Here is an 18,817-nt window from a genome sequence, read left to right as displayed (position 1 = left end):
GGAAAGAACCAGGATTCAGCCTTTATCTTTTCCCAGCATGAGATTTCTTGGAAAGAAATCCCAAGTCCCTGGGTGCATTGTTTCAATCGTCCAGGTTGTTAGTATGAGGGACACTGGGTCTCTTTAGAATGTCCTTATTCCTCCCAGGCTCTTAATTATACAAGCACAATATAAATAACACTGTACAACCATTAACCTTTATGGCTTTCCTCATTAGTCTCCACTTAAATGAGCCTAGATGCTGACTGATTTGAGAATTCCCACCTCCTTCATCAGGCACGTTCTGTAGCATTTGAAGTGATAGCTTTGTCTTGTGGCCACTTTTTCTTCTCTTGAATTTTAATGCTAATTGATTCTTTTCCAGCTTTCTCAACTCTCCACCTGCAAAAGCAAACAAACCTGAAACTGTTGTTCTGACTTTTTTTTTTTTTTTTTTTTTTTTTTTTTTTTTTTTAGGGTATTTCCTTTATGTGTATATGGGTTTTTTGGTTTTTGGTTTTTGCCTGCATGTAGGTCTGTGCACCATGTGTGTGTACGCCTGGTATCTGTGGTGGATCACAACAGGGTGTGAAATCTTTTGAGACCGGATTTGCAGGTGGTTGTGAACTACCTTGCTGGGAATTGAACCCTGGTCCTCTGGGCAAGTAACCAATTCTCTTACCTGCTGAGTCATCTCTCCAGCCCCAGGTTTAGATGTTCAGAGCATGCTTCAACCAGACATCTTCCAGTGCCTCAATTTTACTAGTGCTTACAGTTATAAACATTGAGCTGGGAAACAAATTATTCTACCTTATTTAACACCTTAATTTTATACCAAAGACAGAGAGGCCAAGGAAGTGTAGGTGGATTGTTGGAGATTAAATTCCATGAGTTGTGTCAAGAAAAACATAATAAAATTTTATAGTTCTTTGAATCCAGTACACCATTCTGATTTTCACTATAAATACATTTCCTTGGAGGTGGACAAAAGACTAGTAATTTGATGAAGGAGCTCACTTGATCTACTTAGTGTCACATCTTGCTTTTAGCAATATACTACAGAAAACCATCTGTTTTCTTACCCTCAAGGAAATGTGGAAGGCAGGCTACATTTAGGGTGCTAAGTAGATGTGATGACTGTTGTAACCATAGAAACCAGTGGCTTTTTGAGGTTTTTTTCAATAAGTCTTCATTAGTCTACTTCCCAATATATCCCTAATTCAGAGATTTTTCCTCAGCAAACACCCCCATCCTTATTTCACTTAATTTCCCTCTTCTCTCTTTTCTCCTCCAAACCGAGGTCACAAAAGGTAAAGACAGATTGAAAATAGTATTGCTATCATTATTGTGCTCTGTGTATCTGTTTACATAAACTGCTCGCATGACCTTGTAACGTAAAAGTTACTCCCATTTTACTTGCAATTAAACCCAGCTTTAAGGAGGTCAAGTTTTTTGCTTTATGTTTGGAATTAATATATGGAAGATGCATGGTTTTTGCTGGTGTCTATGTATACATTCATACATTTTGCGTTAGCATGCATGTAAAGGCCAGAGTTTGAGGTGGGGTATCTTCTTCAATCATTCTCCACGATATTTTTGGGACAGCGTCACTTGCTGAAACTAGAGATTAACTGTTTGGCAGGACCATCTGGCCAGCGAGCTCCAGAGATGCCCATGCCTTTACTTCCCTAGAAGTGGGATTACAGATGTACACTGTTCCACCAAGCTTTCGCATGGGTGTTCTGGGCGCTGGGGATTGAACACAGGTCCTCATCCCCAGATGGAAAATATTGTTATGATTGGCTCCTCTCACTAGTCCTGATGATTTACAGTTTCATCTCCATCATTTCTGACTGAGTCCTTTCCACCTTGCCAAGGTCCTGCTCTTCTAGCTCACTAACACAGTTGGATTCTAGCTTCCTTAGAAGCCATCAGCTGCCCATCCTAAGCCTCAGTGTACTACTCATTCTTGTTTTTGAATAGCTACCATAGTAGAGATATGTGTGTGTGTGTGTGTGTGTGTGTGTGTGTGTGTGTGTATTATTCTTTGTGAAATATCATCACTTTAATTTGTTTAACCTGTATAAAATGATGTTACAGCCAAGACAAAGAAGTCAAGTGCACAAACCCTTGCATCAGCCTCATGTAGGCAGTTTTCCCATCCTACTAGTCCACTTCCAAATTACCACACAGAGTCTTAATATTAACTATAAATGTTTGGCTAATAGCTCAGGCTTATTACTAACTAGCTCTTACATTTTAAATGAACCCAAATTCCTTATTTATGCTCTGCCATGTGGTACCTTTATCATAGCACATTTAACTCCTGTTCCCTCTGTATCTGGCATCTAGCTAGTGACTCCTCTCACTCCTGTGACTCCACCCTTTTTCTTCCCAGGATCTTCTTAGTCTGGATTTCCTGCAACCCCTCCTACCCAGCTATAGACCAGTCAGCTCTTTATTAGCCAATAAGAGTAATCCATATTCATAGTGTACAAAAAGATTGTTCCACAGCAGCCTTGTTGTTATCTTTCTTAATAGTCTTCATTTTCCAACTATGTACTTAGAGTATTGTCACAGCGAACACTTAACTAAGTTAGTGTGTATATGGACTAAATGAGTTAAAGATACTCCTTGAAAGAAAACTTATAGAATGCCAAGTATTAGACTTTCTGATAGGCTTTCAAGTAGTTTTTTCCCAGAGATACAAGAGTTTCTAAAGGGCTAAGAAAGGAACTCTTGCACAATACTGCAGAGATAAGGACTATGGAGGAATTTCCAGGTGCCCCTCAGAAGCCAGCCTCATTTCAAGCACTTTACAGAAAAGTACGTGCAGCAATAGTGCATTATTCCCTACTTAAGAAGAATATACAAAATACACTTCCTTGTCTTGATGACACAGGTCATCATTTGGTGTGCATTTTTGTTTACATTTCTAATAAAATGCTAAGAATATAATTGCTATGTATTTAGGGCTATTTCCCATTATTCATTATCATATTCAGAATGACTCTAGACTATTGTTTTTAGAATATTTGCTTCTTTTTTACCTACATTGTGTCTTTATAGGTCCTTTTTTATTTTTTGACAGCATTTTTATTTCTGCTATTAATTGTCTCCTTGGATTTCAAGTGAGTTTCCACCTTTTGTAGATTGGCATGGCAGACAAGCATTTTTGTTAGAGTTTTCTCTAAAATAATAATAATAAATAAGTATTTAACAAGCAGCCGTAGTCTCTTCAGGAAGAAGAACACTAATGTACATTTCCTGTATTTACGCTGAATGTTTAAAGCCCTTTCAACTAGACCCAGGGTTACTTACTGAGCACCACATTGTAGGGATTAAATGGGGCTTTGTAAGTCACCATGGTACTGGGGAGACTAAGAAGAGACTATAATTGGAACTCCACCTGTGTATTGCAGTAGACTAGCAACATAGGAGTGCCAGGGGCACTGCACTCAATTAGTGCAAACTACAGCCCAGAACATTGCAGCTGCACACACAGATCAGCTTTATATCAGATATGTGTGGGACCTTGCTTAAGGTCATATGGCTGTTCGTCTTCATTAAATTCATCTCTCATGACTGTGGTCATGATTGTCTCTTAGATAACTGTGCATTTTATTCATTCATATCTTTGCTTCGTGAATGAAAAACACACTTTCTTGGGGAATTCAACTTCTGTGACATTATTATGCATATGTACTACATCAGTTTTTACCACTTCATTGATTCACTTACCCCTAAAATTCCCCACCATAAGGAGTTTAAACATTTAAGCGGAACCTTATGACATAAGACATGAGATTCACTAAGTAGTGACTCAGAGCCTCTAGATAATGCACATTCATTGTGTGTTTTGCTTTCTTCTTACTCCACTGGATGCCTTGACCAAATCACCATTTTCATGTCTATGTTTACCTCAATAACAGTTAGCCAAATGATATTGTTGTGAAACCATGTAAAGAATCTTTGGATGATGAGATTTAGTCACCAATAAGTATAAAAAATTAATATAATAGATTGTGTGATGAAAGAAAGAACATAATCAGTTAGAGGTGTGACTGATTATTCATTAAACTGTTTAGATTACTCTGGTTTTGTACATTTTATCATTTCTTTTTCAAATATATTGTATTAATCATAGTTTCCTAGACAAACAGGGCTGGTAGGACAAATATATGAGTGGTTTATAGCTTATGATCCAACTATTCCAACAATGGCTGCCTGTATTTGGTCATTGTAGTTCCTCATTCATTTTAATCACAAGACGTGGTAGCACCAAGAAATAGCCAAAGGATCTCCTATACACTATACATAATCTTTCTTACCCCCATTGTGGAGAAGCAATACAATTTCCCCTTGGGAATCTAGATCAATCACCCCTCATAACACTGTTATTCCTTTATTAGCCTGTTGGTTTAAAGGCATCAGAAGCCCAGAGTAGTCAGAGAAGTCCAGGTTTCTGGTTCAATGTTTGTTGTGTTTCCTAGCAGGAGGGCTCCCTGACCTGGAACCAAAACTTCTAGGCCAGAAGAACTTAAGCTTATGGGAACAGGAAGCAATTCTTTTTCTAGTGTTTCAGTATGGTTGGTAGTGAGTGGAACTGCTTCCTTTCTCACCCCTTAATTTCTGTGCTCATAGATACCTGGCTATGGGAGAAACCACACCATATATTAGATGCTGATTCAAAGGGTATACCACCTTCTGGAGAACCCTGCCCCTCCCAGGTTTCTACCACCTAATTGACCCTGAAACTATATCTTCAAAGGGCCACTCCATTGTTATATCAGGCTATCTACTTTGGGATGACAGGGAACATGATAATATCAGTGGATTCTGTGATCATGGGCCTACTGACATACTTCTTCAACTGTGAAGTGAGTTCCTTGGTCAGAAGCAATACTGTGTTGCAAATACCATAACAGTGCATAAGACATTCTCTAATATCACAAATGGTAATTTGAGCAGAAGTACTTCATGCAGGAAAGGCAATTTCATAATCAGAATGAATAAGTATCTACTTCAGTAAGGACAAAGTGTTGTCCTTTCCACAGAGGAAGGGGTCTGTGTAATCAACCTGCAACCAAGTCATTGGGTGGTCACCCTGGGGAAGGGAGCATCAGTGTTGGTCTCTGCTGTTGGCCTATCTGGCACTCAGCAGTAGCTATAACCAGCCTTGGTGAGTGACAGTCAATGATGTCAAGCCCACATAACTCCATCTCTGCCATCATGGTCACTTTGTTCATGGGTCTGTTATGCAATGATAGGGATAGCTAGGAAAAGAGACTGACTGTCCACATAATATGTCATCCTATCTACTGGATTATTGAACTCCTCCTCAGCTGACATCACCTTTTTATGAGCATTTACATGGGACACAAGAATCTTCACATCCTTCACTCATTTGGAGAGATCTGTCCATATATTCTTCCCCAAATGTCTTTCTCACAAATTTTCCAATCATGGCCCTTGCAAGTCCTTGACCATCCAGGCAATCCATTGGTTACAGGCAATGAATAATCATACATATGACCATTCCTTCTTCCAGACAAAATATAAGACATGTGTACTGCCCAAAATTCTGTTCATTGCAAAGATTTCAAAGATTTCCCTTTGATAGTGTCATTCAGACTTCTCCCAGAAAGGGGTTATAATGCTACAGCTGTCCACTTCTGGGTGATGCCTGCATAACATGCAGAACCATCGGCAAATCATGCCATAGTCTTCCCTTCCCAGCTGATCATGTGGAATACCCCAGGAGGCTACAGGTGCATGCTTGGAAACAGACAGCATTGTAATGGGAGCAGAAACCATAAACATTTGGTGAGTTTCTTATGTAACTTGCTTGTGCCTTCAGGACTGTCTCAGGTCTGATCACATGTATACCACTTCACTTGATAATAGATTGCTGTTGTATATGTCATACTCTATGTTTTGACAGGTTAGAATACCCAGCTTATGGTGGACAGCTCATGATGGCCTCATGGTACCTTGGTGGCCTATTGTTAAACATTCAGTTTCAACTAAGACCCAATAGCAGGCCAAGAGCTGTCTCTCAAAGGCAGGGTAGCTACTTGCAGATGATAGTAGAATCTTGCTCCAAAATCCCAAGGATCTCCTGATTCAACTATAAGGGCCTGCCAAAGGTTCCAGACAGCATTGCTATCAGCCACTGGCACCTTAAGTACTACAAGTACTGCTGGACCATGGTTCAAATGGTTGAGCAGCTTGCACAGCAGCCTGGACCTGTTAAAGCACTTTCTCCTGTTCTAGGCCCCACTCAAAGATAGCAGCTGTCCAAGTCACATGAGGCAGAGTAACACACTCAAGTGAGGGGTGTGCTGTCATCCAGTAAGGCAGCTGCAATTGGAGTCACTACTTGATTGGTAATTTGATTGTCAACTGTCATTCTCATTCTCTTTTGCACTGGCCAGATAGGAGAGGAAAATGTGATGGAAACTACCACCCCTGCATGTTTCAAGTCCTTGGCAGTTGCACAAATTTCTGCAATTCCTTCCTGGATGTAGTGTTGTCTTTGATTCACTATTTTCCCTGATAGAGGCAACTCCGGTGCCCTTTGGCTTTTTCAACCATAATAGCATGAACTTCCCAGATCAGAGAATCAGTGTGGGAATTAGGCCAACTTCTAAATGCATCTTCCCCAATTACACATTCTGGAACTGGAGAAATAACTACAGGATTATTTCAGGGAATCACTGGACCTACTGTAATTTGAACTTCAGCCAAAACACAATTGGTCACCTGACCGCCATGAGCCTCTCCTTTAACTAGAGGGGATGCTTCCTTGAGTCTCCAATAGTCAGAGTCATTTCTGAACCAGTATCCAATAGACTCCAAGACATCTGAATGGATAGAAAGACTTCTATTTCAATAATGGCTATCTCCCAGTGGAAAGGCAAGAATCCAGTAGTTGTTCCGTTCACTAGAATGGATGTCTCAGGTGTTCTTCAGACTCCCAAAGAAGGCTCTAATACCAGTAGAGAAATGAACTTACCAGAGAGAGTGAGGGCAAGCTGGCAAAGAACAAGAGCATCCATCTTCCATGTCCTTTGTATGGGCTGCCACCAGAGGTGTGGTCCAGATTAAAGGAGGATTTTCCTACCTCAAAAGATACAGATTTATGGTAGGTCTTCCCAATTAAAATAATTCAGTTATGAAAATTCCCTACACAGGTGTATCTAGCTGCTTAAAATTTAGTTAATTCCAGATGAGTCAAGTTAATAACCAAGAATAGCCATCACACTACTTGGTCTTTGACAATTTCATACATATATACAGTGTATTTTGATCATATCTTCCCCCCCCGCCAATTACCCTCTTCTAGTCCTCTGAACACTTCCCCTTCCCCAGCCATCCCATCTTCCCTTTCCAGCAGTACTCTCCATCTCCCATCTCATTTTCATTTTTTTCTTTTTACATAATATATCCTAATTACAGTTCTCTTTAAAGAATTTTTACCACTTCTTCCAAGAGGGTCCCAGAGACTTTGCAGCAAAGATATGATACAGATGTTCCATTTAGGACTGGCCCTTTACACTCAATTATTCTCTGTATTTTGACCAGTTGTGGACCTTTGTAGTAACCTCTGTCCACTACAATAATAAGTTTCTCTGGTGAGGTGCAAGAACCATACTACTCTATGGCACAGGGACAAGTAGAGTGCCTCTAGAGTCTTATGTTCATTGAACAAAATATATTAATAGTAGGTTCTCCCCTTGTGACTATGGCCTCCCCAGCCAGGGACTACAGTACAGCAGGCTTTAAATTTAATTTTAAAAATTATGTTAACTATCTCCATGACTTTATGCCACTATGTCCCCTAAGGGCATATCTTGTAATTATGGCCCCCAGGGTTCACAGCTAGATAAGACAGTTCTTGATTTTTCTCCCTGAACAGTCTCCACAGCACCTTCCTGCCATACCACCCTGAATGCACGTGATTGTGCCTGTGCATTTTTAATACTCATTACCCTACATCCTCATCTGCTCAGACCTCTCCCTGTTTGAATCTTTCTGTATCCAATTTACCATCTTCTCTCCTTCATTTTATCTACATGCTATTTAATCTGTGTGCTACCACCCACTTCCTTTAAGGCAAGACACGTCTAGACCTTTCATCTATATTCTAGTGCCCTGGTTTTGAGAGGAACTCCAAAGTAAAACCCACAATTAAAGAGTCAGGTCTAGGAACTGAATAGAAGGGAGAACATGAGTGTTTTTGTTTCTGAGGGTAGTTTACCCCATTAAGTATAGTTTTATTTCATTTTTCTTTAGAGCTGAATATAATTCCTCTGTATATATTTTCCACATTGCCATTCTCCATTCAACTGGACAACTGGACTAATTCCGTTTCCTTTTGACTGTGAATAGAGTGGCAATGAGCATGGATGTGCTAAAATAAAAAGCTCCATATTGAGATATAGAGTCATTTGAGCATGTGCCAAGTACTGGTCATGTGGCAGATTTACTTTGGAAAGACCTCCAGATTTATTTCCAAAGTGACAGTAGTAGTTTGCATCCCCACTAACAGTGGAAAAAGTTCTTCTTTCCTTGTGTCCACACCAAAATTTATTATCATTAGTACAATGATAACATGAGATATAATCTTAGACTAGTTTTAGTCCGCATTCCCTTGAATGCTAAGAACACTGGATACTTTCTGAGTGTTTCCTAACCTAGGGAGAACTTCCTGCTCAGTTCAAAATCCCATTTTTCAGTTGGGTTGTTTACCTTGAGTTTAGTTTTGTGTATTTCTTGTATATTCTAGTTATCAATCCTGTATCATTCTATTCACTCCATTAACAATTTTCTTTGCTGTAGAGAAGCCTTTGAGGTTGATGAGGTTCCATGTGTCAAGCATTGGTCTCATTTCCCATGTTACTAGAATCCTGTTTAGAAAATCATTATCTATATTTATATTGCAATCAAGGCTACTGTGAACTCACAGCTAGACCCCTCCATTGGTGAAAATGAAAATTTTTAATCATACTGCCAGGGCTATCTCTTGGGATTCAGAGAAAATAGAAAATGTTGGTGAGATTCTTGACAGTTATAAGGGGTTCTGTTGCAGAAGGAGGTAGGCAAGTTAGCTGGAACAGCCTGGGAAATAGCAGGGTTTGATCTGTTGAAGGCTTTGAGTTAAAAGGGAATTAGATGCCCATTCTAGGGGTATTTGGCTGTTGGGGACAGATAAAGCAAATAATGACTTTTCCTGACAAATAGAAACCCACTTGTCAAAGTTTGGAAGGCATGCTTGTTTAGGCAGCAATCCTTCTGTTTACCCGATTATAGTCCAGTCTAAGCTGAACCTAGACTGTCATTTCAGACATTGCCAGTGGCCCCTGCCATTTGTGGGGGTTAGGAGCCCACTTTGAACAATATATATATATATATATATATATATATATATATATATATTGTTCTCCTTACTTTAACTTTAACAGTTCTGAGGTATCTGGATTTTATAAGATCTTTAATTCATTTACAGAATTAAGTTTTGTGCAGGGCAAGATAATATGATTGCAGTGTCATTCTTCTATATGTTAATTCCCAGGTTGCTAACACCATTCATTGAAGATGGTATCTGTCCTGTAATGTATAATTTTGAATTCTTTGTTTAAAAAAATCAGCCACAATTATTTGTACATATACCTGGTTCCTCTCATCTATTTCATTGACCTATGTGTAAATTTTTGTACCAGTGTCATGCTGCTTTTATTACTGGGGTTCTGTGATTGTTACTTAAAATCAGTATAGTGATGCCTCCTGCAACATTACTTTTGCAAATGATTACTTTTGCTATCTTTTTTTTTTTTTTGCCTACATCCATACATATATTAAGGTGTGTGTGTGTGTGTGTGTGTGTGTGTGTGTGTGTGTGTGTGTGCGCGCGCGTGTGTGTAGTATATCCCTGGAATCTTGATTGTGATTTCTTTGAATATATAGATTACTTTTGGTAGAATGGCCATTTTCACTGTTTTGATTCTTCCCACACATTATTAAGGAAGGATTTTCCACTTCTTAGTGTCTTCCCCAATTTCTTTCTTCAGTGTCTTAAAGTTTTGTTATAGAAGCTATAGAAAGCTTTTTCATCACACATTTTTTTGAACCACTAGCCCACAAATAATGACACAGAGACTTATTATTAATTATGAAAACTTGGACTTATTTCCAACTAGATCTTGTAACTTAACTAGCCCATATTTTTTAATCTACATTCTTAATCCACATGGCTTTTCACCTTTCCTCAGTACAATACATCCAACTTGCTATGAATCTGCTGGCAAATTCTGTGTACCAAGGTTCCTCCTCCCAGTTCCTCCCTCTGCCTGGAAGTCCCACCTACCCTCTCCTGCCAAACTATTCAGCTTTTTATTAAACCAATCAGAAGGTGCTTTAGGCAAACATGTCTTTACAATGTACAAAAAGATCATCCCACAACAGGAAGTCTTTATCCCCAAGTGTTTAATTGTTTTAGTGGCTACTTTGAGTAAGAATGTCTCACTGATTTCTTTTTCAATGTATTCATCATTAATATAAAGGAAAGCTACTGGTTTTTGTGTGTTTATTTTGTATTCTTCCTTTTCTGAAGATATTTTTAGTTTTCAGAGCTTTTTGATAAAATCCTTAGGGTCTCTTGTGTATAAAATCATGTTGTCTACAAATGGGAGTACTTTGACTTCTCTTCTTATTTATATCCCTTTTATTTCCTCCTTCATAAAATTGTTCCAGATAAAACTTCAAGCATATATTGAGTAGGAATGAAGAGCATATACATTCTTATTTCTGATCTTAGTGGGAATGTTTTGAAGTTTTCTCCACATAGCATGATGTTGGCTGCAAGTTTTAGATACACTACATCGATTATATAGGCGATAATGTACTATTCGCTGCCAAAGTATACCGATGAAGATAACAACAACCCCTGTCATATGCTGAATATGTTGAATTCCTTATGCTCTATTTAAATTATCTCACTCAATGTTTATAATGCTTGTGGCTCTCGACCAGTTGGCAACAAAATATTTCTCTAATTGAAAGTGTGTGTGTGTGTGTGTGTGTGTGTGTGGTCATGCTTTATATATCTTATAAAATATAGCAACCATGTATGAGAGAAAACATGTATCTGTCTTTCTGACAGTGGCTTAATTTGCTTGATATGATTATATTCAGTTGTCTCTACTTTCCTACACATAACATAACTTTGTTTGTCTTTATGGCAAAAAAAAATTCCACTGTGCATATGTCCTACATTTTCTTTATACATTCCTCTGTTGTTGGACACCTGCATTAGTTCCATATGTCAGCTATTGTGAACAGTGCTGAAGTATACATTGATGTGCAGTGTCTCTGTGATATGTTGACTTAGAGTTTAGGGTAAATACCCAGGAGTAGTGCCTCTGGGTCACTGGTAGGTCTGTATTTAATTTTATGAAAAACCACTATAGTGGTTGCCATAGTGACTGGACTAGTTTATATCCCCACCAGTATTAAGTAAGGCTTCTAATTTCTCTATGTCATTGGCAACATTGGCTGGGGAGAAACAGAGAATCAAGGTAGTGTGTGTGTGTGTGTGTGTGTGTGTGTGTGTGTGTGTGTGTGTGTGTGTGTGTGTGATCCCATGTGCCGTGGTGCATGTGTGAAGATCAGAGGGCAACCTTAGGTGGTGGTCTGCCTTCCACCTTGAGACAAGGTCACTTATTTACACCTGTGTATAGAATAGGTAGCCTGTAAATTCCCAGGTGTTCTGCTCTGTATTCACCTCTTGTCATTGTCAGAGGACTAAAATGACAAATGCACACCATTAGACCCAGCTTTCCATGGTTCTATGGATCTGAACGCAAAATCTTATGCTTTTCTGGCAAGTGCTTTACCACTGCACTATCTTCTTGGCCTTTGATTTGCATTTCTCTGATGGCTTGTGAAGTTGAGCATATTTTCATATATATACTGACCATTTATTTTTTGGGAGCTATCTGCTTGTTTTACTAGCCTAATCGCTGATTAAGCTGTTTTATTATTTAGCTTTTGCATTATTTGTATATTCTAGATATTAATCCCCCATCTGATATGCAAATAGCATAGATTTCTTACATCCTTACATGTTGTCTCTTCACTCGATTGTTTCCTTTGCTGTGCTGAAGGGTTTTAATCTGATGAGGTCTTATTTGTCCACTTTTATTCTTATTTCCCCAGTGACAAGATCTCTATTCCAAAAATTGTCCCAATGCTAATATCTTGAAATGTTTTCCCCACTGTTTTCTCTAACAGTTTCCAAGTTTGCAGTCTTTGATCTGTTTAGATTTGGTCACATACAGGATAAGAAATAGGGATTTATTTGATTCTTTTGTATGTGCATATCCAATTTTTTCTCAGCACCATTAGTTAAAGAGCTATCTTCTTTTCCACTGTGTATCATTGACATCATGTGGCTGTTGCTGTGGGTTTTTATCTGGGTCCTTTATTCTACTCACTGATCTCACTCTGTGTTTGTGCCAGTGCTGTGTTTGTTTTGTTGATATGGCTTATAGCATAACTTAAAATCAGCATTGTTTACCTGCTGAATTATTCTTTTTGCTCCAAATTGCTTTCATTATCTGGGATCTTTTGTGTTTCCACAAACCTGTAGCCACCATTGTACTAAGCAGGGAAAAAAATCTCCAAGCATTTCCACTAAATCAGAAACAAGACAAGGCCATCAACTTTTTCTCCTATTCAATATTATGCTTGAAAGCCTTAGATCTTAGTAGGAAGTAAAACAAGAGAAAGAGATAAACAGGAAGAGAAGAATGCCAAGTATTCTTGGTTACAGATGCTGTAATTCTGACATGAGACCTTGAAGGCTCTGAGAAAGCTAAATGCTTTCAGGAAAGTGGCAGGATACAAACTAATAGACAGGTTAATAGACGACTTCCTATATACCAGTAAGAAACATGCTGAGAAAAAGATCAAGGAAATACTCCCATTTAAAGGGGTGAGGGGGATGGAATAAGCATGACCAGGGAAGGGAGAACTTTGCAATTAACCTTTAACACAGACAGACACAGAGACACAGACAGGAATAAAAGAAAAAAGCCAAACAACTGAACAGAAGAGATGGTTAAATTCCAACAAGCAGCACCTTCAAAAGCAGAGGTAAGTGCCACTTGATTTGTGGGAAAGAGGCCACAGTGCTTTTAACAGGACTAGGTTGGTACATTAGAGATGAAGTAGAGTGGTAGGATCCAATCAATGTGAGTTTACATATAGGGCTTTCCAGTGTGTTATCTAATGGAAGACACACAGAAAGGAAGCTCTTGACAGTCACACTAAGGGAGCTGTGAATCAAGAACTTTCCAGGCACCACATTGGAGCTTATATTCATTCCATCTCCCTGCTCCCCCCCCTCTCTCTCTCTCTCTCTGTGTGTGTGTGTGTGTGTGTAAAATTTGCTTTTCATTTTATAAATGACCACTTTGATATGTAAACCTTAATTTATGGAGTGAGAGATGAGTTTTAGACACCATTCAATGCTGGTGGAAGATAGTGGCTTGAATAGTAACATTAAATCCCAAAAGAGTCAGTAATAGATGATATATTTTGTCAATAGTGTAGAGAAGACCTGCTCTGGCTTGGCTAGATACAAAGGTAGGAGGAAATGACTCATTTCCTAGTAGGTGTCTACTAGGTTTGGCTTCAGCCTCTGAGTAAATCATACTGTCATTTGTTCCTTGTGACAAATTTAAGACTAAGGTGGTTAGCAGGTGGAATCGGCAGTCTGGTTCTGTCTGATATTTACAGATGGTAAGTGGGCACTGGGATATACTCTTTTTACTAACTACATTCATAAAAACCTTGTTACAATCCGAATCCTCAGTGACATTATTTAAATTTTTACAGTATTCTAATAATGTGAATTTTTTACACTTCTCTTCCATTTCATTTTGCTTTCACTGTTTATTGTTTGAAATTGCTAACATTACCAATTGCCAATCTAGGAAAGCATAGACCTGGGCGAAATCATGTTTTCCCTTTGCTATTTGCCAACCGCTGGGCGTATGACTTTGACAGTGATCAAGTGCAGAAATCTGAAGGCAATGGACATTACTGGGTCATCAGGTAAGTACCCAGCATAGTCAATGGCACATTTCTACATAAATAATTTTGCATATCTAAATCTGTGTGGCTGTTAATTATTTCTCTGCTGTGGGATAAAACAAAAGCAGAGAGATTACAACTCAAAATGTTAAAACTCACCTTTTTAGATATTAAAATTATGAAATCTTTAAAAACTATCAACAGATTGACTTTGAACTTTGGTTTTGTCTCTCTTTCTTCCTTCCTTTCTTTCCTGATCTAGTCTATCTAAATGAATAATTAACTTCATTCTCCCAAGCTTCCAGCTAGTCTGTTTATAAGGTCCTTAGACTTTCAGCTGTGAATCAAGTCCATACAAAGATGTTTAAATTGATTTTATTTCCTTTACTTGTCTGCAGAGAAACAGATAAAATTTAAGTTCACCATTTCTGCTTACATTCTTGACTCTTTTCCATTAAAAATTTGGAACATCTCAAGAAACTACAAGAAACAAGCAAAATCAATATGTCAAGAAACTCTTAAGGGAAATTTCTCTTGTAGGAAATTTGACAAAGGAGTGAAACACACATGTTTCCTTCTCCCTTCCTTTTATGGTTTTGAACATAGACTTATATTGCAGTGTTTGCCTGGAGAATTATGAAGCAATGTAAACCAACAGGTGGCAAAGGAAGGGACCAATTATCAGGGAGGTTTTTATGCATATACCACTGATATCTTAATCTGGGGAGCATATAATGAACTACCTATTTCTTTTTAAAATTTGCAAATTATAATATGAAGAAAGAGGTAGAGGAACAATTAAATGTATTTTGGTAAAAACCACCAGGTCAATATATATTGTTGAACATCAACAAAGCACCTATGTTCATTCTATGTTTTTATTGTACATTTTGGGCCAAGCAGAACAGTGTTAGAGTTGGTACAAAATTTGGAGTTACTCCTCAGTTATGTGAAGCTTTTCCTCATAAGTGTCTGTGTTTGAGAGTGCTTTCTCATTCTACCTCACAGTGGGCATATGCATCAACCAAAGAGCCATTGATCTTGTGAGAAGCAAAGAATGTCATCAGAGATATAATAGGGGAGCAAAGGGCACAAGGTCTCATTCCCTTATTAAGATGCTGTCGCTCACTCAAAGGATGTCTCCCTCTGAATAGTCTTCCAAGGGTTTTTAAAAAAAGGTTTGTAGGACAGTTAGATATTAACATCTCCCTCTTACATGTACCAGTATGCACATAATTCCCATTCAAAAATAGCTTTTGTTCCTTGAAATATATAGATACATTTTTCTAGTGTTTAAAATGTGCATACTTGATCAACAAATTAAAATCTGATTCTAAGGAAGTAAAAGTTATGACTATAGGCATAGACAAAAATAAGATCAAGAATCTGTTCTCCCAAAGCAAGTAGATTAATTTTAAAATGATTCATGCTGAAGGGCTCATACACACTTTCTTATTTAGTAAGAATGAAATGTAGTATTTCATTCAGAGCAGGGATGTTAACTTTAATAAAACTACCTCCCTTCTCACAGATCCTTATGTTAAAGTGTCTTTGATGTGTGAAGGCCGAAGACTTAAAAAACGGAAAACAACCACAAAGAAAAATACTCTTAATCCTGTGTACAATGAAGCCATTATCTTCGACATCCCTCCAGAGAATGTAGACCAAGTCAGCCTGTGCATTGCGGTCATGGATTATGACAGGTGGGTGAAGGCTGCTAGCCCTGATGCAGACCTTCAAGTTGTCATAGCCAGGTCACATCTACTTTCCAAGTTACTCACTGTTACAGCAGATCAAACTTAAACAATGGGGCAATAATTCATAAGAATCTACAGTTATAGTTTTGCCTTGGTTTCACCTCCAATGTAGTCTTTCTTAACATGAAGCTCATGACACACAAAGGAACTATTGAGAAGTCTTTGTTCATATTACCAAATACCGCAACCCAGAGTTGTCTTCACTAGAGGGGCTACCACACAAGGATAGTGGTGCTCTAGAATGAACTGCCTTTGAGGGCCAGCATTTCTTTGGAATTCACTTTCTACACTGGGAAGCTATTAACATTCTGTGGAATGTGGGTGATGATGGGATTAGAAGATGCACGGCAATCTATTCAACGCTTTTATACATTGTTTTGTTGATAACTCTACTACTTGTGTAGAACATGAATATAAAATGCCTAAGAGAATACACACTGAACTATAAGGAGTGGTAGTAATTTGCCATTCAATGTCTCAAAGCCAGCCCCTAAAAATAAAAATAAATAAATATGATTGTTCTGATCGATTTGAGTTTATATTAAAGGAAAAACACCTATGATAACTTTTCAGTGGTAGAAAACTCTTGAATTATCCTACATTTCAAATATTAAAAATGTTGTAAATGTTTTCATGACAGCCCTATTTTGCTTTAGCTCTTACCCCTATTGACCTCTCAAAGCAGTGAGTTTGGGTGGATACAGCTGAGCATGTCATCTACCCAATTTGAAGGAAATAGATCTTAATACTATATAAATCAGGAAGACAAAAGTCATTTCTCCAAATATCCCTAATGAAAAACTTCATATTGAGATGAATTTACATAGAAGAAGACCAGAAAAACATACTGGAGCATCCTAAAATCACTCCCAAAGCCTCCTCAGAGATGCTTATCAAAGTGGCTCTAATAGAAAGTCTTTCAGATTCTTTCAAATTATATTCTACTTCAAGAAACAGCTTATGAAGTAAGTTGTGATGACAGAGACACGTAACTTTAACACTCAGGAGGCTCATATCAGCTACATAGTGAGTCTGAGTGCAGCATGGGCTGCATAAGACTTAGTCTCAAAAAGATTAAATAGAAAGACCCAGCTTGTCAAGTGTTGTCTTGACCCACCTGATGGGACCCAGCTTCTGCCATTGTCTTTTGGGAATTCTACTGGGCATCCAGTCTGTTTATGAAATGAGATAATAATAATGTTATCCAGGGTCAGAGTCATGGGTTTAGGATTGATTGTGTCATTACACTCAAAATACTTGGACATAGTGGACTCTCAAAAGAATTAGTTACCCCCAGTCCCAGTGGATACAACTACAGAACATTCCTATGCCTAAGGCTCATGGAACATTGCAGAAGAGCAGGTAGAAATATAACAATTGCCAGAGGGCCAGGGAGCTTGCTGTGAGACTGTGTCTCCTAGTAATGTCATAAGCTATGCTCATGGAATATCACCAACTTGAGTGTCTTTGTGTGTGATTACACCAACTTCCATGCTAAAGTGGATAGAGAAAAGCCTACAAGGCTCCAGCCCTGCACAGAGAACTATAGGTGAATTAAGGAAAGCTGAGAGCAGAAAAGTTGGTCCTCCTCGGGGAAGGAGACACCAATAGGTTGTTCAGTGTCAACTGGTTGGCCCTGGAAACATACATACAAGTAACATTCTACAGACTGAAGAACTTGCATTTAGGAACATAGGTATGTCTGAACATATACCCATATGCATACAATAGCAATTAATGAATGTAAAAGAGAGTAGAAAGTAGTCTATGGGACTGTTTGGAGAGGGAGGGAGAGATGGTGTAATTATATTTTAATGTCAAAATAAAAAAGTAAAAATAAATATTAGCCATCATTTTTATTGGTTGCAGTGAAAATGGGGCATAAGTAGAAAATAATAATGTCAAACAGCATGCTTAGTTATGCAATGATAAATCACAGTGGTGGTACTAAACATAACCCTGCCCCACTTAATTATACTGCCAGTAACAGCATACTTACTCATATAATTTACAGTCAGTAAAATAGAGACTATTATGCAAGAAAGTGAGCACTATCCTCTTGGCACACAGTCAGAACACCATTACAGAACAAGCCTTGCGAAAAGAGTGGGATTTTTCTCTATAGTGTACAGGTTGTGTAGGCCTCCTTCCCAGAAAGCACCATTGCAAAAGTGAGGGGTCTGCTGGTGTCCCTCATGCATGCGTTTTCATTGTCAACATTGCAGAGAGTTAAATAGGCTTTATATAAATTCGTTTTGTATGTTGATGTTATTTAGTTCATAATCTCTGTGTCTTGTTTGTTTGTTCTTTTATTTGTTTGTTTGTTTGTTTGTTTTGAGACAAGATACCATGTATCCCAGGCTGGCCTCAAATTTCTCTGTAGATAACTTAAACTTCTGACCCTCCTGCCTCCACCTCTCAGCCATGCCCCACACTTGGCCTTTAATTTTTATTTAGGAATTTTCATTTAATCAAAACTGGTACATAACAAAAACTGGTACCCAACAATCCCTTCTCTGTAGGAAATATGTTCCATCACATTCCATAGATAATGGAAACCAAAGACAGTAGAGAGTCCCATATATTCTGTTCTTCTTACATATACAAATCTTCGTAAAGCCTACTTTATAAATTGTATACAAAAAAGGAAGTGACCAACAATGAATAATAAAATAGGATAATTATAGCAATATATGTTAAGAGTAGTTTTTCCGGGCAGCCTGACCCCACAGCCTGACCCCAAATAACACACAGAGACTGTATTAGATAAAATGCTTGTTGCCCAGTTACTAGTTTCTTATTGGCTAGCTCTGTCTTAAATATTAACCCATTTCTATTAATCTAAGTATTTCTACGTGGGTGGCCTTATCTTACCAGAGAGGGGGGCCATCGGTCTGCTGTCTCTGTCCTCCATGTTGAATCTCCTCCCTACTACTTCTGGAATCCTTGTCTCCTAGTCCCGCCTATCTTGCTTTCTTTTG

General features: G+C 38.3%; 1 protein-coding gene across 1 annotated transcript in view; it reads left to right on the top strand.

Annotated features, from left to right (window-relative positions):
• Syt10 (synaptotagmin 10) overlaps nucleotides 1–18,817 on the top strand; it is a 62,067-nt gene that overhangs the window by 39,087 nt on the left and 4,163 nt on the right. Inside the window, exons 4-5 of the mRNA XM_051189670.1 lie at nucleotides 13,980–14,100; nucleotides 15,611–15,782. Coding sequence (XP_051045627.1) covers nucleotides 13,980–14,100; nucleotides 15,611–15,782 — 293 coding nt within the window. The remainder of the gene's footprint in view (nucleotides 1–13,979; nucleotides 14,101–15,610; nucleotides 15,783–18,817) is intronic.

The sequence above is a fragment of the Phodopus roborovskii genome, unplaced genomic scaffold (assembly GCF_943737965.1).
Source record: "Phodopus roborovskii unplaced genomic scaffold, PHOROB, whole genome shotgun sequence".
NCBI lineage: Eukaryota > Metazoa > Chordata > Mammalia > Rodentia > Cricetidae > Phodopus > Phodopus roborovskii.
This window is presented reverse-complemented; position numbering and strand designations above follow the sequence as displayed.